Source organism: Malaya genurostris, chromosome 1 (genome assembly GCF_030247185.1).
Source record: "Malaya genurostris strain Urasoe2022 chromosome 1, Malgen_1.1, whole genome shotgun sequence".
Lineage (NCBI taxonomy): Eukaryota > Metazoa > Arthropoda > Insecta > Diptera > Culicidae > Malaya > Malaya genurostris.
Genome location: NC_080570.1, coordinates 20,591,759 through 20,618,669, shown reverse-complemented (window position 1 = coordinate 20,618,669; position 26,911 = coordinate 20,591,759). Strand labels below are relative to the sequence as shown.

Here is a 26,911-nt window from a genome sequence, read left to right as displayed (position 1 = left end):
GCCGTTGCCAAGTAAAATTTTTGACCTGGGATTTGCCCGAAGTCAGCCTTGACATAGGTTTCATCGTCCATCACAAAACACCCGTCGAGCTTGGTCAGCACTTGGTCATATAGTTTCCGAGCACGAATTTTGACCACACTATTCCGTTTTATGGTCCGATTTGGCTGTTTGCTAGCTCCATACGACTTGATTCCTTCCCCTAGTGGAGTTCTCCTCACCGTACTATGGGCAGCACCGAATTTTCTGGCCAAATCACGGTCCGACAGATTAGGATTCCTCTTAACCGTCTTCAAAATCTTACCATGCAATTTCTGGTCGACAGTTCCACTCCGACGATTGGCTTGAGGCTTCCGAATCGTCTTCAATATTTCCTTATACCGTTTGAGAACGCGCCATACGGTATTTCTGGGCAATTTCAGCTGTTTAACTAGCCTAGATGCAGACCACAATGGATTTTCCAAATAACTGTGCACAATTTTTTCCCTTCTTTCGGCTTCCATGTTGGTTGTTTACAAAGTACAGTCGATTTGCGGAATGTCAAAAATCATACGTGAAGCTGACAAAATTCCCGACACGTGGGCGCCAAGAACTTCCAAATCCGTCCACCAGGGGCGCCACAATATGAGCAAAAGTTTGTTCCAATTCTAAATGAAGCAAGCTTTAGAACTCTGTTTTACTGATCTAGTACTTGTTTCAACAAAAAAATAAAAGCGTATTTTGTTCATTTAGGGGTTAGCCAAATTTTGTGCTAGGGCACATAACCGTTTTTATTATTTTTACGTTTCGTCTTTGACTCATCAGTGCAGAGCAGTTCAAATTGAACTGCTTAGTGCTAAACTCGGCAGTTCAATTTGAACCGCTAAGCAGACGTAAAGTTTCTGCTACTTACAGAACACTTTTTGTTTTGCAACGGAGTGCAATGTCTATTGTTGTCGTATTTTGTTATTTTTCGGTATGATTTTTCTCCTAACTGGGTCTAACGAGCTTCTAAGAATAGTCTACTTGTGAAAAATTATTTCTCTTCTTTTATTTTATTTCTTGTGGGTTCTGGTGAGCTCAAATCTTACGCGTTTCACATCGCTTATTCGCTAAACTTGAATTAAAATACGAATTTAATTTTCTAATCCTTTTTTTTAACCGTCTGAATAGTGATGAGCCCAATCTGTCCGCTTCACTATCGAATATCATCGAATATCACAATTCGTCAGCAATATATAGCCTGGATAGGTCGCGGATACCTCGAATGGTTAAGTCTAAATTCTTTGTGCATCAGACGTCTTGGTCGTCTAATGTCGTTTTCGTTTTTAAATTGCACTACACTGGTGTAGCGAAAGCTGCACTGAAACCGTTCGTTTTTACCAATTGCACTACACCAGTGCTACACTTTTTCTGCACCGATACCACTGGTGTAGCACTCATCAAAAGTTTGGTGTAGCTCTGTGCAATGGAATCGTTTATTGTAGTCAATGGTTACTGTTTATGTTTTCGTCATTTTTGTTCGTTTATTCATGCCTCAGTGTAGCACTGCACCGGTGTAGTGCAATTTAAAAACGAAAACGACATAAGATAGTTGTTCGTAAGAATCGGTTCATTCGAAAATGAATGAATAATCAAATATATACTCCAATATGCTAACCATCATAGCACTTCAGTTAGAGCTTATTGGCAGTCAATTAAAATAACTTCATATGTCTCTCTCAGTAACCGGCTGCCTAGAGACTAAAAAACAAAACCTATAAATTTATAAACCAACATTGCGTTAAAAAATTTTCCAACGAATATCGATTTTCGTAAACAGTTTATATCTAATAATTGATATTGTGTTTCGAGACACGATTTGGGATTCGGTTGGTTCTAAATCGATTGACTACCGTCCAGAGAATTTGAGCTGTACTGGATTCGTAGTGTCAGTAGGATCGTAGCTTCAATTTTTCACTATATCCAAACTTTTTTTTACAAATCAAGAAGCTTTCGAGGTTTTAAGCATTAGTTCGACTACTTGTTAAACATCCCTGGACACATACGAGAAGTTATTGTTTTATCAAATTTGCGAGTTCATCGGTAGTGATTGGAGAAGTAATTTTGTAGAGCCGAGGAGTTGATGTATGAGTGAGTGGCGCCACTCCTGACAATCGGCTGCCCAGAGTTTTATCAAGTTCCGATGATATTCAATCGTTTCAGATACTGTACTTTCTGTTGATATCGTATTGTTTACCAAGACATATCCGGATCTTCTTCCTTTCCTACTAATACAATTCCTCTCCCGTGATACTCGTGGAGATGCAGTAGTACCCGCGGTTTCTAGAAACAACGAGTATCGGACTAACATTCCTTCCCTTCCTTAGTAGTACATGTTTATGTAAAGTCTTGAATCATAAGGTATGCACAGTGAGAATGACTCGCCTCTCCTAAGCATCATTTTGTTGGTTCATTGTGCGTTTTCACTCATTCGGTCTATTACGAAGTGCAACTCTTCATTACAATCTCCATCTAGAGCGATACACTTGACCCATCGGTCCTTCAAAATTTGGATGCGCTATGAAAAAAAAGGCCTTCAAAATAGGTTTCCGTTTCTGCAATGACCTCAGCATTCGACGAAAATTTCTTTCCTTGGAGAAAACTTTGCAGGCTGGGAAATAGATAATAGTCGCTGGGGGCCAGGACTGGAGAATACGGGGGATGGTGGACCTTTTTCCATAGCTTGCGCTGGTGCGTCTTTTTCCATAGCTTGATGAAAACTAGACATGACTGGACTATGGATAGATTGTCATGAAATTTGGCACTCTAGAGGCTTGCTCCTAACAAAAAATAATCACAGTTCGAAACTATTTACGTATTTTCTGTGAAAGACCAGGCACTTTTCCTTCCATGTAATACAGAGTATAACCCAAGCAAAGCCTTGGCATTACATTTTTGTACAGAACCATTGCATGGCTGGTGCTACGATCCTACTGACACTACGAATCCTCCCAGGTCGGGGCTCGACCATACGACAACTGGTTTGTAAGACCATTGCCCTATGCATTCAACCGCCAACCCGGGACAAGTATTTGTATAACCCACAGGTCATTGATATTTGCGCCATTGGAACAGTTGCTCTCACGTGAAGCAATGTCGAACGACGTCGCTAGGCTTCAATTCATATGGCACCCAATTGCCTACCTTTCGGATCATTCCCATTTGCTATTGAGCGTTGACGAATGCCTGGGTGGATAAGTCCGAGTGATTTTGCAAGCTCCCCTAGCGTTCGTACAATTCATCAAAATTGCCACTTTTCAATCACGCAAACCACTTCCGATACGTTCACTCAGTAAACTAAACTATGCTCGCCATAAACTACCATCAAAATACGATGACTTTCGGCAGCTGTTTTTCTTTATACTGAAAAACATTTTTGGTTCACCACAAAATTCAGCGAAACGATACATACCTACTCTGAAACTGTACGACAGTAGCTTCCCAATGCATATTTGAAAAGATAAATCACTGGAATAAAAATCAAGATACGCCATCCGTTAGCAAACGGCTCAAGCTTATTTATATACCGATTATTTTTACTAACATTTTTGCGTACACCAGAAGTGTTTGATTGGAGAAGGATTCGGTTTGTAAATTTCAGAAAATTGTAATTGTTGTGATGCTGACGGAACTGTATGAACACCGAACTTCAAGCTTCTGTTTAATTGAATTACTGCTCCGTTGCAGAATCGCTTATTATCAATGGCACTGCAAGCAGATGTAAAATTCTATCTCAGATCCTTGTCAACAAAAAAAAAATAAACTACTTCAATGTAGAACTGTAGAAGAATCTTTCCGAAATGACTGGGTTTTTGCACATCGGAGCAAAACAATGGAACACATTGCATTTGCACATCTGAGCAAATTATTCAATCCAATTAGTCTCTGCAAAGCTGAGAAAGTTTCGTTGCGATTACGGCACTAGAAAATAGTGTAGTTACTCCAAACAAACTGGGACAGTGTCCTGACACTGTCGAGCTTGTTCGAAGTGAACACCACATCTTGCGAATTTTCTGCAATAGGCGCTTGAAACTGAGCATTTCCAGAAAAAAAACATCAGACTTCGAATATTTCGACTTAACTGAAACTTTGGACGCGTCTTCAATATGACACTCATTGTAATTCGGTAACAGTTGATTGTACAATAAATGGTTTCGAAAAACAAGTTGTAGAAAATCGATCGGGTACTCCAAACAAAATAAATAATACACTGAAAAAAAAGTCTAATGGTTTGGTTTTTCAAGAGCCAGTATGAAGAAACGCTATGCATTTTTCCTGGAAAAACCATCTGTAGTAAGTCCAATTGTGGCAGCACAAATATCTCGAGTTGTGAGCTAAATATTAGCTACGCATCGATAGCACTGTTTGCTAGTATGCACGCACAAAGAATTTCACGTGGATTAGTTTTATCAGTCTTAAATTTTCTTCACGTTTCGCCTTTGGCTTATCAGTGCCTGAAGCAGTTCAAATCTCCGCCTAAGAAGTGTAATTTAAACCGCTAAACAGACGCAAAGGTTACACTTTTTATATGACGAGTTTTAGGATATTGCACCGAGGCGAAACTTTCTATCCGATCGATGACTAGAACGAAAACGAGTGATAACTGAATACCGATCGTCGTAGAATGTGAACATTTTGAAGTTTTTTGGTTTGCACAAAAAAGCACATATTTTATTTTAATTTTCTTCACGTTTCGCCTTTGGCTCATCAGTGCTCATAACACTTCGGTGCAGTATTCTAAAAGTCTTTAGATAGGTAGTTTAAACTTTGCGTAAACTGCTTAGCGAAGATGGCAACTGAATTTGAACTACTTCAAGCAATGAAGAAAATTGAAATAAAATAGGTGCTTTTTTGTACAAACCAAAAACCCCTAAATGTTCACCAGTCGTGTTGAAAGCCAACAGAAACTAGATTTAGGTTTTCTTTTTGAAAATATGGTTCTGGAATCAAAGCCATACAAGCTTTACCTTCTTGCCGAAGTCTTGATTGATTCACAATTGTAGTACATTTTTGCTGGAGATGTCAATGTCGACTTTTCTAATAATTTTAAAAGCCCGTTAGTTAAGGGGCGTACAACGTCCCTACAGTGATTATACATTATTGATGATTATTGATTCATATGTTACATTGGCTCTACGTACACGAGAACCTTGAATCTAACGTTTTGATGTTTGACACAATGCACTTTATTGCATGCTGCTTCATGATGCTGACGGAATTGTATGAACATTGAATTGCTTGTTTTGTTAAATTGAATTTTATGCACATTTTTTACATCGAGTTGTTTTTCTGATCCAAGTTTTCGAAAACTGAACGGATTTCTAATTGTAATCTACGTTAAAAAATGTTGCTCGTTTGTTTACAGAAAGTCATTTTAAAGTAAAAATGAAAACTTTCAAAATATTTGTACCCATGTCAAAGTTTCCACCCTGATGAAAACGGTACCATCGTCATCAGACAGTGTTCAAAAGTTTTCGAAATAACAACATCATCATCAACAACAACAACAAAATCCTACCATCAAAGAGCCGGCGAGCATTTTGAAATAAATTCTTCGAACGCTAGCTTTACAACATTCGCTATTTCGTTGAAAAATTTCGTGTGTCAACAGACAACGAAATCAATCTGCCGAGCGATTTCGATCCAAACTTATTGCTTGCGCTTGCTATGAAAAATCTTCTGCAATGAGAAATCGAAGTTCAAGGATAACCGACGAACTCCACTCCTTCCCCCTTCGTGTGTCGCCGCGATTCCAAGGGGGAAGGTGTCACATCTTCTTCCGAAAACACTAAAAGATGAGAAACTTTACCCGCAAATTATCGATTTATCACTACTTTTCGGGACATTAGTTCACCGACGTTCGCAACCTTTCTTGGGGCAAAACCAAACCGACCGCCCCCCCACTGCCTCCAACTCGACAACGAAACAACGTTTCCCCAGTGACAAGTTAATTAAAATACAATTCGCTTCGAGTTGTTTGTTATCGACAAGCTCTGCCTTTGCCGCGCGTTTTCGGGTGGGGGTTGTGGATCGTTTATGGGGGAGGTCAGAGTTTTGTGGGTGGCGGCTATGGCGAACAGGAACAAAACTTTCCAGCGGGAAGCAACGCCATCATCGACATGTGAATTCCCGAGTTCTTCCCCCCAACCGCCAGAGAGAGTAAATATGGCGGCGGACAGAGATAAATTAGGCAATTTTCAAATATTTTCCCTTTTAGCAACTATGCAGGTTCGCCCGGTCCTACACCCGCGGCGGAAACGAAAAAACATGAGTGAAAAATTTTCCGCTGGATGCTGGATGGAAACTTTTCGCAACTGACGTCGGTCTTTTTTCGTTTAATGAATCACACAGATCACGGCACCGATTAACTTTCTGAATTTTTCATTTTCAATAAAGTTGATGTGTTTTCAAACTGAAAGACATTAAATATTCGGATGCAATTAAAAGTGGTTCTCGGCATTTCGAGTTCGGTCACGTACGTCGATCTGTCATTGCATAGTCGGCGGGAAAAAAATAAATAATTACTGCTCTTAATGAACGTGAAATTTGTCATTGAAGTAATTTATGTACGATTTTTGTTTTTTAAAGTTCTCATTTTAAACACAGATTTATGAATCAGAGGCTTTTATGCGGTCTCCGGAATGAATGCGGTTATTTAGCACAGTTCTTTTCCAAGTGTGTAGATTCTGAAATTGAGTCCTGGACTTCAATTCTGGAATCGTATTCTGGAACTGAATTCTGGAATGTATTTTTTGACCTGGATACCGAAGCAGAATTCTAAACCAGGATTCTGCAATTGACTCCGAAAACTGAATCCTGAAACCTGGTTTCTGGAAATGAATTGATGTACTAACTTCTAGACCTCCATTCTGGAAATCAACTCTGAACTTCCATTAGAAAAACATTGGAGCTGGATTCTGTATACTGAAACTGAACTCCGAGCCTGGATTCTGGGAACCAAAATTGGAACCGAATTGCGGACCTGGATTCTGAAACTAATTTCTGGACCACGATGCTGCAAATGATTTCCAACCCTAGATTCTGAAACTGAATTAAGAACCTGAATCCTGGAGCTAGATTCTGGAACTATTTCCTATGCCCAGAATCGGGGTAGAGTTCTGGGTTTGGAATTTGGAAATTCTGGAAACGAAACCAATACATCTTGAATTCTGATAACTATTCCTGGAGTTGGATTCTGCAACGGCAAATGCAAAATATGTATTAGATTTTGAAAAAAATTGAACTAAACTGAATTCTAGTTCATAAAGCTTGAAATGAATTTAGGACTAGAATTCAGAACTTGGATTCTGCAACTAAATACTGAACCTGGACTGAAATAATCTGGCTCCGAATTAAAAAAATATATGCTGGAGCTGGATTCTGAAATCGAATTCCGGATCTCAGTTCTGGATCTGGAATTTGAATCTAAATTCCGGAGCTGGATTCTGTAAACCTTCATCAGAACCGACCTGGATTCTACGAATCAGTTCTAAACCTAGATTTCGGAACTGAATTCGGAAAATGAATCCTGAAATTGGATTCTGGAAATTAATCTTGGACCTTAGACCTATGTTCTGGAAATTATTTCTGTAGCGGGTGTTTAGAATTGCATTATCGAATTACATAGTGGATTCTCAGATTTTGGATTTAAACAATTGATGGAGCTGAATTCTGGAACTGGATTATGTGACAGGAATCCCGGAGTTGGATTCAGTAAATTTAAATTGCAACCGTATTCTGCATTATGCAACTGAGCTCTGGAACTAATTCCTGGAGCTGGATTCTGCAAATGGATGCCGAACCTAGATTCTGGAACTAAATCCTGGAGCTGGATTCGGAAACTATTTTTGAAGCCTCGTAGATTCTGGAATTGGAATACTGTAACTGGACTCTGGAAATGTATTTTGAGCCATGGACTTGGATTCTGGAAATTATTCTTGGGGCGAATTTCTAAAAATGCATTCTGGACCGGATTTTAGAAAAAAGAATAACAGTTTTATACTCGATTCTTGTAAATAATTCTGAATGAGTTCTGAAACTAAACAGAGGACCTGAACTCAGATTTTGGAACTGAATTATAAAAATAAAGGGTGGAGATGGATTCTGAAACTGAATTCCGGGACCTCGATTCTGGACCTGAATTTTGTACAGAATTTCGAACCTGGATTTTGTTACGGAATTCCAGACCTGGATTCCACAAACCTATATTGGAACAGAATTCAAGACCTGCATTCTGAAACTGAATTCCGATTTATTTTTCGGAGACGGATTCTGCGAATGGATGCTGCGAACCTAGAACTCAATCTTGCAGCTGGATTCGAACTATTTTTGAAGCTCGGATTCTGGAAATCAAGAATTCTTCAGATGAATTCCGAACGAATCCTGGAACTTAATAGTGGATCTGGATTAAGATTTTGGAGTTGAATTATAAAAATAAAAGGTGGAACTAAATTCTGAATTTCGGACTTCGATTCTGGACCTGAGTTTTGTAACGGATGTCCGGACCTGGATTCAGTAAATCTAAATGAAAAAGAATTCTGAACCTGCATTATACAACTGAATTCCTAAGCAAATTTCTGGAGTTGGATTCTGCAGATAACGTTGAACCTAGTTTTGGAATTGAATTCGGAAACAGAATCTTGGAACTAATTCCTACTGGATGCAATGCAGCTGGATTTTTGAACTGAATTCCGGACTTGGATTCTGGACCTGAATTTGTAGCGGAATTCTGGACCTGGATTCTACAAACTCAAATTCGAACCGAATTTCGAATGCATCTCTAGGTCTAGAATTCGGCTCCAGAATGCATTTCCAGAATCCAGATGCAGAATTCATTACCAGAATCCAGGTCTGGAATACAATTTTAGAATCCAGCTCCAGGATTTATTTTCAGAATTCAGCTTTATAATTCAATTTTCGAATACTATTCCAGAATCAGATTCTGAATTATGGATTCGGATTCTGTAAATGACATCGAGAACTGAGCTCCAGGCCTGAATTTCTGAAGCTGGATTCTGTAATTCTGTATCAGAATTCTGAAACTAGATTCTACAGATTAAACCTGAAACTGGATTCAGAAACAGTATTCGAAAATTGAATCATGTACCTGGATTCTGAAAATAATTCAGGAGCAGGATTCTAAAACTGCATTCTAGACCTGGATTCTGGTAATGAATTCTGCATCTGGATTCTGCAAATGAAATCAGAAGCTGAAATCTGACCTAAACAATGGAAATAAATTTTGTACTTGAATTTATAAACTGAATTCTGAATTTGAATTCTGGAACTAAAGCTCAGAAACGAATTTTGGAAATGAATTCTCGAACTGAACTCTAAGCCTGGATTCTGCAGTTGAATTCTGGAACTGGATACTAAAAATTAAACCTGAATCTGAATGCGGGAACATTCTTGGAATCCTGGAACTGGTTTCTAAACCTGGATTCTGGAACAATTTTTTTAACTGAATCTTAGAAGTGTATTTTGAAGCTCCATCCTAAACTTGGAAATAAATCTGAGTCTGGACAAAAAAAAAAATGAATTCAGAAACATAATTCTGGACATGGATTCTGAAACTGAGTTCTGCATCTGAATTCTTCAACTAAGTTCTAACCCAGAAAGGAACAGAATTCAAAAATTGTATCAAGGACACTGAAAAAATTCCCGTTTTTATCCACCTAGAGGTGGGTTGTTTTCGTTAGGATAATTTCTGGCACCAATTTTGGGTTAATTTTTAACACAAATTCATTCAGATTGTTCCGATTAGTTAAAAAAAAGCGTTACTCAACGCTTTCGTCGCATAATCGACGAATCTGGCAAAAAAAAAGTACGAGTAGAAAAAAATGCCGTTACCTCACTAATACCATAATATTTCCGAAATCGGAAGTGACAGCCAATAACAGATCTATAAACTTGATTCACATCCTAATAGTAGCACTTTCAAACGAGCCTAAGTTTGTTAAAATCGGTTCAGACATCCCTGAGAAAATTGTGCGGAAAAAAAAAAGTTTTGTCGGTTACGTCACTTATACCAATATATCTTCGGACACAGATGTGATAGCCATTTGATCTTCGAACTTGATTCACAACCCAGAAATAGCTTTCAAACGAGCTTAAGTTTGTTAATTCGGTTCAACCATCTGTGAGAAAATTGTGTGGAGAGTGAAAAATGATGCATTTTGTCGGTTACGTCACTTATGCCAATATAACCCCTATATGAAAAAGTGCACACACACACACACTTATACAATGAGACATTTTCTGATCTCGCCGATCTGAGTCTAATGGTTCGGAGATCTGATCAAAAGTCGGTATCAGCAGCTATTACCTTTCTATAGAGAAAGACAAAAATCTATGGAGCTGGATTCTGCATCTGGAAATGAATTCTTGATCTGAAGTCTAGACGTCTAGAATTTTGGAAAAGAATTTTGGTACCGAATTTAGTGCTTGAATTCGGAAACAGAATACAGCAACTGAATTATGGAACTGGGATCTAAAAATTAAACCCGAAGCTGGATTCAGGAACTGAATTCAGAACTGAATCTTGGACTTGGATCCTGGAGTTGGATTGTGCAGCTCCCTCCTAGAGCTGAAAATAAATCTGAATCTGGGTAAAAAATGAATTTGGAACCTGGGTTCTGGAAATGAATACTGCAAACCTATATTCTGGAACTGCATGCTGCAGCTGGATTCGGAAACTATTTTTGAAGCCTGGATTTTGGAAATCAAATCTGGAATTGGAATTTGGAAATTAGTACTGTAACTGGACTCTGGAATTGAATCCAGGACCATGGACCTGGATTCTGTAAATAATTTCTGGAGCGGATTTCTGTAATAGAATTTTGAACCGGATCTTAGAAAAAAAAAATTGTGGAATTCCGAAGCAAATTTCTGGAGCTGGATTCAGCAAATGATATCGAACCTAGATGTTGGAACTGAATTCGAAAACAGAAACTGATTCCTGGATTCATTTTCTAGACTCGGAGTGTGGAATTATTCCTGAATTTCTGAAATTGCATTCTGAACCGGATTTTGGAAATATATTCCTGAATTCTAGAAATGAGTTCCGGCACTGAATTCTAGATCTCAGCTTTGGAAATGAACTCTGAACTCGGATTCCAAAGCAGAACATTGAACCGGGACCGGGACTTGGGAACTGAATTATAACGAAATGCTAGAGCTAAATTCTGGGAATGAATTTCGGATCTCGATTCGAAATTCCGGACTTGGATTCTGGAAACCTAAGTTATGACCCAATTCTGGAACTGAATTCGGAAACTGGATTCCAAAACTAATTGCTGGAGAAGATTCGAAAACCTATACTCTGGAGCGGAATTAGGAAACTAAATCCTGGAGCTGGATTCTGAAACAATTTTCCATGTCTAGATTCTAAACTTGGAACTTAAAATCAATTTTGGAACTGGATTCTGTAAAAGGATGTGGATTCGGTAAATATTTTCTGGAACGGATGTCTGAAATGGCATTTTGGACCGGATTTTGGAAATAAATTCTAGACCTTGATTCTAGAAATGAGTTCTGAAAATTAATTCTGGACCAGAATTCTAAACTTGGTTTCTGGAACTAAATACTGCACCAGAGATTGTGGAACTGAATCATAAAGCTAAAAACTGGAGTTGGTTTGTTTGTTTGAACTTAGCGAAGTACTCGAAAAAAATTAGACAACAAATTCGAAATCATGGTAACTAATTAGAAACTAATTAGCAACAAATCATCCACTGGGTTTCGATTTGTTCTCAAGTTTATTTAGTAGAGGCGCTTCGTTAACTTCATATGAACTTCATAATTATCGAAAAGAAAACGAGCAACAAATTCGAAATCATCGTAACTAATTAGCAACTTGTTGGCAACAAACTATCCATTGGGGTTCGATTTGTTTTAAAGCTTATTTGGAAGAGGTGCTTCATTAACTGCATATAAACTTAGCGAAGTACTCAACAAAATTGAACAACAAATTCAAAATTACCTTAACTAATTAGCAACTAATTACCAACAGATTATCCACTGAGATTCGATTTGTTTTCAAGCTTATTTAGGAGGGGTGCATATGGACTTAGCGAAGTACGCAAAAAAATTGAACAACAAATTCAAAATTATCTTAACTAATTAGCAACTTTTTAGCAACAAACTATCCATTGCGGTTCGATTTGTTTTGAAGCTAATTTGGGAGTGGTGCTTTATTAACTGCATATAAACTTAGCGAAGTACTCAACAAAATTGAACAACATATTCAAAGTTACCTTAACTAATTAGCAACTTATTAGCAACAAACTATCCATTGCGGTTCGATTTGTTTTGAAGCTTATTTAGGAGTGGTGCCTCATTAACTGCATATAAACTTAGCGAAGTACTCAACAAAATTGAACAACATATTCAAAGTTACCTTAACTAATTAGCAACTTATTAGCAACAAACTATCCATTGGGGTTCGATTTGTATTGAAGCTTATTTGGGAGTGGTGCTTCATTAACTGCATATAAGCATAGCGAATTGAACAACAAATTCAAAATTACCTTAACTAATTAGCAACTTATTAGCAACAAACTATCCATTGCGGTTCGATTTGTTTTGAAGCTTATTTAGGAGTGGTGCCTCATTAACTGCATATAAACATAGCGAATTGAACAACAAATTCAAAATTACCTTAACTAATTAGCAACTTATTAGCAACAAACTATCCATTGGGGTTCGATTTGTTTTGAAGCTTATTTGGGAGTGGTGCTTCATTAACTGCATATAAACATAGCGAATTGAACAACAAATTCAAAATTACCTTAACTAATTAGCAACTTATTAGCAACAAACTATCCATTGGGGTTCGATTTGTTTTGAAGCTTATTTAGGAGTGGTGCCTCATTAACTGCATATAAACATAGCGAATTGAACAACAAATTCAAAATTACCTTAACTAATTAGCAACTTATTAGCAACAAACTATCCATTGGGGTTCGATTTGTTTTGAAGCTTATTTGGGAGTGGTGCTTCATTAACTGCATATAAACATAGCGAATTGAACAACAAATTCAAAATTACCTTAACTAATTAGCAACTTATTAGCAACAAACTATCCATTGCGGTTCGATTTGTTTTGAAGCTTATTTAGGAGTGGTGGACATAGCGGAGTCCCAGAAAAACAATCGAACAATAAATTCAAAACTACCGTTACTAATTAGCAACAAATCGACGATAAGTGCTTTGCTAAGTTCATGTTCATACCTTTAATACCCTTTCCAGTTGAACGTACATTTCACATAACCGCTCGCAATTACCGTCTGTGGTTGTGAAACGTGAACGTGACAGCAATACTAACCCCAAACTACTCCAAATTGTATCGTTTGACGAAAGCCAAAGCGAAAAAATAAATAAATCATAATTTCATCATTTGTTTCAGATGTTTTGGAATGTATGGAGCAAGAATTTCGATTTTGAAACCGGGTTGCAAACTAAATTATTTTTATCGGAAAAGTCTTAAGGCAATTCGTAGAGCAAATATTTAAAAAAAATCATTTTATAACATTTATTGTCAAAGAAAACAGATCGGAAAAATCAATAAACAACAATAAAACTTCCCTGGAGCGCAACATCGTTTTTTTTCTTTTGGAACGTACCCCCGCCAGAATTCTCCGAGCCCGGAAAATTCGACCGACCAACGTTTGAGGAGATTGATTCATACGATCGATTATCAGCCATCATCGGGCCATCACGGCACCGGACGGAAATCCCGTTAGCCTCCCCCTTCCCCCACCTCCTTTATGAAGAGTGGCGCAAAATTTCCGCCTTCTTCCTATTCACTCACTCGCATGACAGCAGCTCCCGCCATCATGAATCGAAATGTGGCAAACAACAGAGTCCGAGCGATTCCGAGGCAAGCCAATCAATCTTAAGCGAAGCGAATTGACTTTTTCGCTTCCGGAAGCACTAGTAGGGGGAATGGGCAATATTTCAAACGAAACGCCGGGTGTTTCTCATGGGGAGGGAGAGTTATTGACCCGGCATGGAACCTGCACCTATTCACTAATTTCCACCAGACGATAATCGCAGCAGGCGTGTGCAGCTCATTGCCTTGGTGGCGGAGGCCTGCCGTCTGTCGTGCCAACTGTCTAGGCTTGGAAAGGAAAGGAAAAAATACGCAGAAAATTGCTGACTTCATGCAACTAAAATGCAGGACCCTCCAACGAACGATAGGTGAAAGTTTCTGGCCCTGGATCGGAAGAACCTTTTAATTTCATCATCCTGGCAGAATACGGCACGATACGATCGGATTTGGAGATTAAGTTGTTATGTCGGATTTCTGTTACCATTTTTGCCACTTTTCTTCGTTCGTTTTATTTCATTAACATTCATTGAGTTCTTCCGCTAAGCGCAGCCAACCGATCGGTCTTGCAACGCAAGCATTCACAGACACACGCGCACACAAGCGCACATCCACGCCACAACGGACCGGACCGAGATCGAAGTTGGCAGCCGAAGGCCGATGATTATGTGCTTTCCACGTAATTGTGTATGCTCTTTGATTAGATTGGAAATTATCCTCGGAGCAGGCCTTCGCGAGACGAGGCAAGGCGAGCCTCGGCCGGACCGGGGAGACGTAAATATCCAATTTGGCTTTCGCTAATAAGACTTTTCCACTTTCGACAGCTCTCTGGCTCTTGATTTAGATGGAGTGATTAGGAGCCCAAATGCGAGCGAGCGAGCGAACCCTGAGGAAAAGAAACAAAAAAAAGTTTACTACGAATCGGTGGTATTTCGGTTTGAATAGCGGAAGGCATGTTTTCTATGATTTAACTGCCTTTCTTTTCCGAATAAAGCGGATAATTGGATTTGGGAACCAGCCCAACAGGGATTCATTCCATCGGAATCCGAAGAAGCAAAACAGAAAAAAAACCATGCGAATTGGGAGCTGATTTCGTCGCCCGACAGTAAAAAAACGCAGCCATCGCCCGAAAGGTGGCGCCACGCAACGCGGGACAAATAAACTAAGCAACCCGCGCTCGAGATGATGAGCATTACGAAGATGTACCACAGGCGCGCGCGCTCCGTGGAATGTTCAACGAAATTAATAAAACTCATCACCGAACGACTTGTTAAATTTTCACTACAACTCGGTGAAAAAGTTTTGATTATCTTCTCGGTGACCGCCAACCGCCGACCGACCAACGAACGCCGCTAGAGAAAAGGACGGGCGCGGCGGCGGTGGCGGGCTAAACTTTGAACCATTTTTCTTCGCTCACTCTTCCCCCCCCGCCTCGGGGGGCTTACCAAAGAGAAGGAGAGAGGGGAAACGCCGAACAGTAGCAAAAGTCGTAAAAGCTGCGGACGATTCTAATTTGTTTTCACAAATACTGAAGGGAGAAAGTCAGCGAGTTCGACAAGCAAAAGCAACAACAGCAAAAAAAAAATCGACGTGAATTGAAAGCACGGCCAACTTTGTCGGGGTTTTTCTTTTTCTTCTCCTTGTTCTTTGGCTGTTACCGTGGTGATCACTGTTTCGGTGGGGCTCTTTTCAGTTTGGCGATGAACAAAATTGCCCCCCGAAGTATGCTTCTACGGTAAACGAAACATTACTGGCGTAACAGTAATCATCATCATCATCATCATCATCACCGTCGTCGTCTTTCTCTTCTTCTTCTTCTTCTGTCTTCGGCATCATCATTGCCACCATCAGTTCTTCTGCAACCAGTTTGATGAAATTTGATCCTAAAATGGAAAAAAACGGTGGGATAAAACATTTCCCCAAATTACGCCGTGTTCGAAAGTTTGTCTGCAGATTCGTTTTCTTTATTTGTATTACAGTTTGCACGGCCTTGGGATTGATGGTTTCAATGACTTGTTAAATGTTTCCGACAATCGGTATTCCGGTGAGTGTTCATCGTTTATTGACTGTCTTTTTTTGACAGCCGTCAGAGCTTCTGATGATTGGCTCGTTTTTTTGAAAAAGAAAAAAAACATTGACACTTGCAGACATATCAATATAGAAGGTAACCGATATTGAAATCAACCTTGTTTCGAAAAACTTTGTGAAAAACTCGTATATCAGTAGCTTCAGTGTATTTTTATGTTATATCTCTTCTTTTACACATATATTTATGTCTTTTTGTATTTAGCGTAACAACTTTTCCAACGATGATCCAGGAACAACACTCGGTTCCAGAATTCCGTTTCATAATCCAGATCTAGAACACAGTTGGAGAATCCAGCTCCACGAAACATTTCTAGAATCCAGCTCCACCGGCCAGTATTCGAGTTCAGATCCGGAATCCAATCAGTTTCCAAGACCAGGTTCGAACACCAAATCCAGAATACTTCACTCAAATCCATAATTTATTTCCAGAATCCAGATCTAGAATGGAGTTTCAAAATCCTGCTTCAGAATCCAAGTTCAGGATTCCGTTCAGAATCCCCGATATACAGGCCAGTATCTCGAGTACAATTTTAGAGTCCAATTCCATTTTTTTCCAGAATCCAATTCAATTTTCGAGTTCTGTTCCCGAGCTCAGGTTTAGAATTCAGTTTCCAAATGCAGCTCTGGAATGCGATTTTAGAATCCACCTCCAAGGAATTTTTTTTCAGTATCCCATTTGTTTTTCCAATTCTTCCAGTTCTAGAATCCAGGTCCGACATTCAGTTCAGGATTATTTTTTTCCATTCCCAGAATACAGTTTTAGAATCCTGGTGTAATATTCTGCCCTCAGAACTGGGATCAAGGTCCAGAATTCATTATCAGAATCCAACTCCATGGTTTTTTGTCTGAATCCAGGTCCAGAAATCAGGTCTAGGATTATTTCTAGAAACCAGGTCCTAAACTCATCTTTATTATACAAGATCAGATCTGATTCCAGGTCTCTATGATGGAGTTGCGAAATCCACCTTCAGAATCCAAGTTCAGGATGCAATTCAGAATTCAGTTCCAGAATCCATTTCAACTATTCAGATCTGGATTTTAGTTCCAAAATCGAGCTTCAGAACTCAGGTTCAGAACTTATTTTAAGAATTCAGGTATAAAGTTCATAATCAGAATCCAACTCCATGATTTTTTGTCTGAAACCAGGTCCAGGATTCAGATCTAGGATTTATTTCCAGAATCTAGATCTAGAATGGAGTATCAAAATCCTGCTCCAGAATTCAACTCTAGAATTCATTTTCACAATCCATATCTAGGATCCATTTCCAGAGTCCAGCTCTAGAGCACAATTTTAGAATCCATCTCCAAGGTATTTTTTCCAGAATCCAATTCCATTTCCGAATTCAGTTCCAGAACTCAGGTTCATAATTTTTTCTCCAGCTCCAGATGCCAGTTAAAGAATATGTTTCCAGAATTCTGGTCTAATATTCTACTCCAGAATTCAGTTTCAGAACTGGAATCAAGGTTCAGAATTCATTTCCACAATCCAGATCCAGGATTCATTCCCGACTCTGGAATCTCATTTAATTTATCCAGCTCCAGAATTTATTTTCAGAATCCAGATTTAGAATGGAGTATTCAAATCCTGCTCCAGAATTCAAGTTCAAGATTCCGTTCAAGAATTCAGGTTGAGAATTCAATTCTAAACAGCATCTCCGATATACAGGCCAGATTTCAACTCCAGAATTCATCTCCACAATCCATATCTAGGGCACATTTCCAGAGTCCAGCTCTCGAGTACAATTTTAGAATCCAATTCCAATTTTTTTTTTCAGAATCCAATTCAATTTCCGAGTTTTGTTCCAGAGCTCAGGTTCAGAATTCAGTTTCCGAATGCAGCTCTGAAATGCAATTTTAGAATCCACCTCAAAGGATTTTTTTTTCAGAATCCAATTCTTCCAGTTCTAGAATCCAGGTTCGACATTTAGTTCAGTATTTTTTTTCCATTTCCAGAATTCAGTTGTAGAATATATTTCCAGAATTCTGGTCTAATATTCTGCTCCAGAACTCAGGTTCAGAACTGGAATCAAGGTCCAGAATTCATTATCAGAATCCAACTCCATGGTTTTTTGTCTGAATCCACGTCCAGAACTCAGGTCTAGGATTATTTCCAGAAACCAGGTCCTAAACTTATTTTGATTATCCAGGTTCAGATTCGATTCCAGGTCTCGGATGGAGGCCACATTTGCATTTTTGGTCTCTTTGGACGGACCTCAACGACTCAACAAGTGTAGTGATGGATCCAGGTTTCGTCCATTGTCACATAACGACACGAAAAGATCGGTTTATTTTGATTAAATAACTCCAAACAGCGCTAGAAATCAACGACACGTTGTTCTTTCAACTGAAAATTTTCTGAACGAGAGATTTTTTTCAGAAATTTTACTAGATTGTTTGAATATTGTGAATACTGGGCACATTGTACTTTTACTTGTATTCTGATGTTGTTAAATTTTGTAAATATACAAAGTGTTTTTGATAAACGTACTATATTTTAATATGAACCTCTTTTTTATTTTGCACATTTTTTTGTAAAATTTGTCAAAGAAGATGAGAGTTTTGGAGATTATTGCGAATTGCAATTTTTTTATAAAAAAGTGAATTCAAATTTTGTTATGATGATGCTATGATTTGTTTTTTAAAATTCACTTTTAAGTTGAAACTTTAAAGTTAGGCTCTTTATTAACTTAAAGTTTACGTTGCGAAATCCACCTCCAGAATTCAATTTCCAAAGTTTATTCCTGAATCCAGGGTTAGAACTCAGTTCCAGATTTCCGGTTCAAGGTTCATTTGCTGAATCCAGCTCCAAAATACTCTTCCAGAATATAGGTCTGGAATTCAGTTCTAGGATTCATTTCCAGAGTCATTTCTGGCATTCAGGCCCAGAGCTCAGTAGAAACTAGTAGAAATATCGGTCTAGAATTCATTTCCAGAATCCAGATCAAGGATGCAATTTCAGAATCCAGCTCCGTGGATGTTTTCCAATATCCAAGTCTATTATTCAATTTTCCAATTCCGTTCCTGAGTTTAGTTTCTGAATCCAGTCCTAGAAATCGAGTCTGGAATTACGTTCTAGGATTCATTTCCAGAATCCAAGTCTAGGATAGAGTTCCAAAATCGATCTCCAGAATACAAGAATTTAGGTCTGAAATTCAGTTCTAGGATTCATTTCCAGAATCATTTCTAGAATCCAGGTCCAGAATTCAGTTTCTAATAACAGGTCTAGAATTCATTTCCAGAATCCAGATCCATAATTCTTCACCAGAATCCAGATTAAGGATGAAATTTCAGAATCCAACTCCGGGAATTTTTTTTCCATTATTGAATTTTTGAATTCAGTTCTTGGATTCATTTCCTGAATCCAGGTCGAGAAATCAAGTTTAGAATTCAGCTCTAGATTTCATTTCTAAAATCCAGATCCTAAACTCATTTTTATTATCTAGGCTTAGATTTATTTCCAGATCTAGGATGGAGCACTAAAAATCAGCTCTGAAATCTAATTCCAGAATTCAGTTCCGAAATCAATTCCAGAATCCATTTCTAGAACTCATTACCAGAACACCGGTCTTAAATGCCAGCTCCATTAATTTTTTTCCAGTGCCTAGGACCTCGATTCAATTCTCGAATTCTGATCCAGAATTCAGGTCCAGAACACAGTTCCTGAATTTATTCCCATACTCCAGCTCTGAAACTAAATTTTTTATCCAGCTTCAGATATATTTTCTGGTCTAGGATGGAATTAGAGAATCCAGCTCCAGAATCCAAGTCCAGAATTCTGTTCCAAAATCGAGGTTCAGAATTCAATTACACAATCTATCTTCGATATTTAGGTCAAAATTAATTTCCACAATCCAGATATAGAATTCATTACCAGAGTCCAGCTCCAAAACACAATTTCAGATTTTTTTAAACAGAATCCAACTCCAGAATTCGGTTTCGAATTTAGTTCCAGAATCCAACTGCATAGTTCATTTCCATGATTCGTGCTCAGAAATCATTTCCAGATTACAGACCAGGACGCCAGTTTTTCTGAATTTAGCTTCAGGATTAAATTTTTAGAATCCAGTTCCAGAGGTCAGCTGCAAAATACATTTTCAGAATCCTGGTCCAGTTTATGTTCCAGAATTCAGGCCGAGAATTCAATTTCAAAGTCCACTTCTAGTATTAAGGTCAGTACTCACCTTCCGAACTCATTTACAGTCTAGATACAGAATCGAGATCGAATTCTATTCCAGAATTCAGTGTTAGAACATAGTTTCCGAACTCAGGTCCAGAACTCAGTTCCTGAGCCCAGGTTCAGAATTTTGTTCCAGAATTCAGTTCTAGGTTTGATTTCCGGAACCCAGACCAGAATTTTTTTCAAAATAACACCAGATCTCGACGTTTCATGCATTTCTAAGACATTTGACATAAAAAAAGTTTTGTTTTATCGAAATAACAATTCATCTCGATTTTTCATGAATTTGCCACGAAAAAAGACATTTGGCAACAAAACAAATTCTATACCTTTGTGTTTTCTTTATGCGGATTTCCGGAGTGACGGGTTTTTATTTCTATTCAAACCTGACTTCTGGTTCCGGAATTACAGCGTGATAAGCGCAACAAAATAAAAATATGAAAATATGAACTTTTCTCAGGAATGACTGAACCGATTTCAGTGTACTTAAATTCAAATGAAAGTTATTATAATCATGTACAAAACTCGTGTATTTTTTTTATCAGGATCCGATTTCCGGTTCCGGTATCACAAGGTGACGAGTACTTAAACCATGAACATGAACTTAGCTAACAGATCGGCTGAAAAGTTCGTATCGTTTCTATGAGAGGGTGCCACTAGAATTAAATCCATACCATTTTCAGTTAGTACCAACCTTCAAAAGATACGTGTATAAATTTGACAGCTGTCTGATTATTAGTTTGTGAGATATTGCATTTTGAGTGAAGCTACTTTTGTTATTGGGAAAAAAATGGAAAAAAAGGAATTTCGTGTGTTGTTGAAACACTACTTTTTGATGAAAAAAAAGTGCCGCCGATACCAAAAAATGGCTTGATGAGTGTTATCCAGACTCTGCATCGGGTGAAGCAACAATTCGTAAGTGGTTTGCAAAATTTCGTACTGGTCATATGAGCACCGAAGACGATGAACGCAGTGGACGTCCAAAAGAGGCTGTTACCGATGAAAACGTGAAAAAAATCCACAAAATGATTTTCAATGACCGTAAAGTGAAGTTGATCGAGATAGCTGACACCCTAAAGATATCAAAGGAACGTGTTGGACATATTATTCACGAATTTTTGGATATGAGAAAGCTTTGTGCAAAATGGGTGCCGCGTGAGCTCACAATCGATCAAAAACAACAACGAATTGATGATTCTGAGCAGTGTTTGGAGCTGTTATATCGAAATAAAACCGATTTTTTTCGTCGATATATAACAATGGACGAAACATGGCTCCATCACTTCACTCCGGAGTCCAATCGACAGTAAGCTGAGTGGACTGCACGCGATGAACCGAACCCAAAGCGTGGAAAGACTCAACAATCGGCCGGTAAGGTTATGGCGTCTGTATTTTGGGATTCGCATGGTATAATTTTCATCGACTACCTTGAAAAGAGAAAAACCATCAACAGTGACTATTACATAGCGTTATTAGAGCGTTTGAAGTACGAAATTTCAAAAAAACGGCCTCATTTGAAGAAGAAAAAAGTTTTGTTTCATCAAGACAATGCACCGTGTCACAAGTCGATGAAAACCATGCTGAAATTGAACGAATTGGGCTTCGAATTGCTCCCTCATCCACCGTATTCTCCAGATTTGGCCCCCCAGTGACTTTTTCCTGTTCTCAGACCTCAAGAGAATGCTCGCTGGTAAAAAATTTAGAAGCAATGAGGAGGTAATCGCTTAACTGAGGCCTATTTTGAGGCAAAGGACAAATCGTACTACAAAAATGGTATCGAAAAGTTGGGAGATCGCTATAATCGCTGTATCGCCTATGATGGCAATTATGTTGAATAATAAAAACGAAATTTGGGAAAAAATGTGTGTTTCTATAAAACGATACGAACTTTTCAGCCGAACTGTTAGGCACCTCTCGCTGATGATAATGCAAAATAAGGCTTGTTGCTAGCTAGTTGCTTGTTAGTTACGATAATTTTGAAGTTGTTGCTCATTATCATTTATTGTTTTTCAGTACTTTGCTAGGTTCATATAAAGTTAACGAAGCACCCTTCCCAATTAAGCTTGAAAACAAATCGAGATTCAGTAGATAGTTTCTTGCTAGTAAGTTGCTAATTAGTTGCTTATTAACGGTAACGTAATTGTGAATTTGTTACTCAATTTTTTCTTTATTTTTTGTGTACTTCGCTAAGTTCATTTGAACTTAACGAAGTCATCCCTCCTAAAAAAAGCGTGAAAACAAATGGGTTTCGATTTGTTTTTTTTTCTTAATATAAAAAAATCAAAATTACCGTAACTAATTAGTACCTTATTAGTAACAACTAGCGGCAAGCTTTTTTTCGGTGGGATGCTTCGTTATCTTCATATGAACTTTACGAAGTACTTAAAAACATTAGAAAAAAACGTTGCCCAACTAATTCAAAATTACCGTAACTAGTTAGCAACAAATTATTCACCTATTTGAGTTACCATCGGTGAGAGGTGCTTCGCTAAGTTCATGTTCATACCTTATGATAAAAAAGAACTGGAATTTTATTGAAAAAGGCAAAATTTAAATTTTTAATAAATTTCTTTATTATCGTCTTCAAAGTACTCTCCTCCTGCGGCAATACATGCAAGCCAACGCTTGATCCAACTTTCCATACAAGTTTTATAGGCCGCCGAAGGTATGGCCTTTAGTTCACGCAGCGAATTCTCTTTTATGGTCTCTATGGTCTCAAAACGCGTTCCCTGCAATGGCAATTTGAGTCTGGGGAAGAGGAAAAAGTCACACGGGGCCATATCTGGAGAGTACGGTGCCTGGTTGATGAAACTCAGCTTTTTTGGCACCAGCCGAGAAGTGACGCGTTTCAAACCCAAAACGTCAGTTAAAATGTGTTCGGCTGATCCATAAGAGATGCCCAACAACACAGCAATCTCTCTAATCGGTACAGAACGATTTTCCAACACGATTTGCTTCGCCTATTCAATGTTTTCTTCAGAAACAGAAGTTGGGCGGCCGCTGGATCTCATCAAGATCCAAGCTTGTACGACCACCTTTGAAGCGTTTATACCACTCGTATGCCTGTGTTTTTCCTAGACACGATTCACCAAAGGGAACACTTAAATCCATTTGCAACACAAAATTTGATGCACGCACGTTGTACTAAATTTTCATCCATTATAAAAATCGCCACACGAAAATTTTTCAACTTCTTTGTATAGACGCAAAACAAAAACTAATCGTACGATATGCGTAAAAATTTGACAGAATGTGTAAAAAAGTGTTGCCAACGTTGAGAGAATAAAAGTTTACCGATTGGACAAGTGCGGGAATTTTAAAATGAAAATTCCGGTTTTTTTATCATAAGATACTTAAACCGTTATTTGAGAATGACGATGGGAAAAAACGGAGTTTTCTAAATTTGATTCAACACTGTTGACAAATAGGAAAGGTGCTTCTATGCTCAAATTAATTTCCTTGTTTCCATTCAATATTCAATGAAACGTTTTTTGAAGAACCCCTCACCATCATCACACCACTAGGTGAATTTTAAATATTATTTCGAATCAATTGCTTCGAGAATAGCAAGACTAGCGTCACCTAAATTACTGTTACTGTAACTCGTGGACTAAACAGTACAATGTCACGAATATTTGACAGACATCTTGTGAAAAATAATACGGAAATTTAGTTTGGCCACGCCATCTATGTAACAGTCGTCCCGTGAATTAGTGATCAACGTGTTATTTGTCTCGGGAGAAAAAAGTGACTAACACCCTCTCATTTTGCTATTAACGCACAATGTGTCGTCGTTCCGTTGATCAAATATAATCGGGGACCTTCTGAGACGGCATGAGATAGGAACTTGTGAGATATTTTAAAGTCTGCTTAAATAATTAACTAAAGATTTCAGCAATGTTGTAGGTATAAGAGAAAATCGTCATATATTGAATACTCCGTGTAACAGAAAACAAAATCATCCAAAGACGGAAGGCTTTTATGCAAAGGTATAATTCCTGTACATTGTTTAATAAAACCAACGAACTATTCGAGAAACTCACCGAACATCCTGGTGGCATCTACCGCCACTCCTGCTGGTGTTCCGGGTAAACGAGGATCAAGCAGCAATAGCAGAACCAACACCGGAACCAGCAGCAATCCGCCGCCGGTCGCGTTCGAACTGACTCGGTAGCGACGACGACCACGAACAACCGTAATCCGGCGCGCACCGGAATTCATTGTATCGTCTCACTGTGCACCTTTCCTTTCCGCCTCTTCTGATGGTGATTACTCTATGAATTGACTTCCCCCACTTCACCACCGGTTCACCTTTCACACACTGCTGCTGCTGCTGCTGCAACTCTGTTGGAACGCTAAAATCCTCGTAGGAAATAATGACGACAACAGCCACAAAAACAACCCGTTGCTGCTGTTGCTGGTGCTGGATCGACATTGTTGACTGGTGCTGCACCTGCCAGCAGGACCCGGTTTTATTTGTGATCCGTCTAGCACTGGACAGGAGCCGACGAGATTCATTTTAGTGTTCGTATTTTTTTTTCTTCACTCACTTCCGCTACTTTTTTTTCTGCTGACCTCCCTCAACACTGGGCTATGCGAAAGTATTTTCTTCACACGTCATCCACTCCGACTAAATCCTCTATTGTTTTGCGTTTCACACATTTTCATTTTTTCCTTTTTAACTGACACTGGTTTTAATTTTGGATTTAGCTCAGCAGGCGGATTTCTGTGCAGGGCTAACCTGAAAACAATAAAAAAAAATAAAACAACCGTTAGGCTTGAATTCCACCGTTAAATCTAGCACCGGTTCCCCCAGGCATTGGCCACCCCCCCGTACACCGTCGTGGGATTTCCGCAGGTATATTTTTCTAACCGGATATATTTAGCGCACTAACACTTCTTATTTTTTGTCCGGTCGGTCTTCTCACCAGTCACTAACTCACTCACTCCATGGTGACGCCGGGTTGCCATTGTGCCATTGGGGCATGGCACTCTTTGTTCCCACCGCTCGCGCACACCACACCGGAGCGTTTTGTTTGTGTTGCGATTTTTCCACCTCTCGCCGTCCCTTCGGTAGTTTATGTTACTCGAGTAGACCGTTCCGTTCCGGTTGTAAACTTGTGTAGTGGTAATACCTGGTGACAGGTCGTGAACTAGGAAAAATAGAGGGGGGGGATAAGACGCAAGTAATGTAATTGGCTGTACGATGAAATACACGGAAGGTAGTGAATATTTCAGCACTTCGCCGGTTCTTTTTTTTTCTTTGTTTTTATTTCCGTGTATGCTGTTATAAGCCGTTTTGTACCGTAAAATAAGAACACTGTTCTATGACTCGACGTTTCAGGATTGAAAAGACCAGCATCTGTTTGGGACTAAAACAAAACAAAAAGATCTCTCAAGCGAATGCGGAAAAGGGCAAACTGATTTACATAAAGTGACTGAACTTCATGAGATTTTATGACAGATCTTAAAAATAATCGAAGGACTGTCTGTGTCTTATTCGAAATAGTCCCGACCAGGGTTGCAAACGGTACTGGAGAATGACACGAAACAGCAGACATTCAAACTGCGCAAATGACAGCAGTCGCCGATTGTACTTCGCCACGACTGCAGGAGATGAAAAATGTCATAGGTCTCATAACATTTTTTCTCGTGAATGTCGCCGTTTGCTCTCATCGATAGCTGTTCTAATCTTTTCAATCTGAGAATGGCTAGCCACAATAAACAGTAGCTCCTTCCAAATTCAACAACTTTCGAGAGGCTGTCGCCAACAAGGCTTAACTTTGAAATTCGTTTTATGTCGATTATCATGAGGTGTAGGGGGACATGCACAAGAAAGTCTTGCTTTCCAATGCAGACGGTTTTTTTTGTGTATCCTTACGTGTTTTGTTTCTCTGCACTCCCGTTGGAAGGAAGCGGTTCAGTGAGAAAAGCAAAGTAAATGCTTTGACTTCCAGAATTTGGATGCACTTTTTCGATCAAACAATTGAAGCCCGTTTAGCATGAACAAGAATTCTAGAAGTAATAGGAGCGCAAAACTTATTCTCTCTGCTGTAAGATTTCTTGCCTTTGCGTCATATTAGAAAGGCAAAAGCTGCGCTCCTGATATTTCGTGTATGAAATTTGTGTAAATAATTGTAATATTTTTGAAACATCTGCATGAACAAGCTTTGTGATTGAATTTTTTCAAAACTGAAATTGAACCGATAATAAAAACACCGCCGTTCGCATTAAATTTATCGCCACAGATCAATCACAGCGGATATAACAGTCCCGTTATGAAAATGTCATGACATTTTGAGCTCGTGACATTCTCGAAACCCGTGACCAAAAATGAACAAAGCATCTACTTATCCAGTATGTACCTACACTACCACAAAGCGAACACTGTGGCTTTGACTGCTGTGAGAGAGTGCGACAAAATTAACTGCTCTCAATATTGCTGTCGTGTGTCGTGGCTCTCATGATTGCGCCAAGCTCTCGTGTCATTGCGAGTTGGCTACTGTTGAACGTAGCAGCTGCGCATATCGTTGGCAGTGACTGTCTTATGCTTGGCAACAGTATAAAAAAATGTCAAATTTTCGCACCCCTGGTCCCGACCCAGCATAAAAAAAATGACAACACACGAAGAGTGAAGAAACGAGTGATGAAGGTCAAAGATTGAAAAGTGAAGAGTAAATTGTGAAAATGAAAAGCAGAATTTAATATTGAACTAAAGAAAAAGAGCGTAGAGTTAGGTGAAAAGTACTACGAAAACTAAAACTTGAAGAGTGAAAAGTAATGAGCGAAAAGTAAGAAAC

The 26,911-nt window shown here is 38.8% G+C and overlaps 1 protein-coding gene across 1 annotated transcript in view; it reads right to left on the bottom strand.

The window, feature by feature from the left end:
* Positions 1 to 26,911, bottom strand: part of LOC131434399 (tyrosine-protein phosphatase 99A) — a 229,007-nt gene that overhangs the window by 189,997 nt on the left and 12,099 nt on the right. The window contains exon 2 of the mRNA XM_058601071.1: positions 24,155 to 24,852. Coding sequence (XP_058457054.1) covers positions 24,155 to 24,332 — 178 coding nt within the window. The 5' untranslated portion in view covers positions 24,333 to 24,852. The remainder of the gene's footprint in view (positions 1 to 24,154; positions 24,853 to 26,911) is intronic.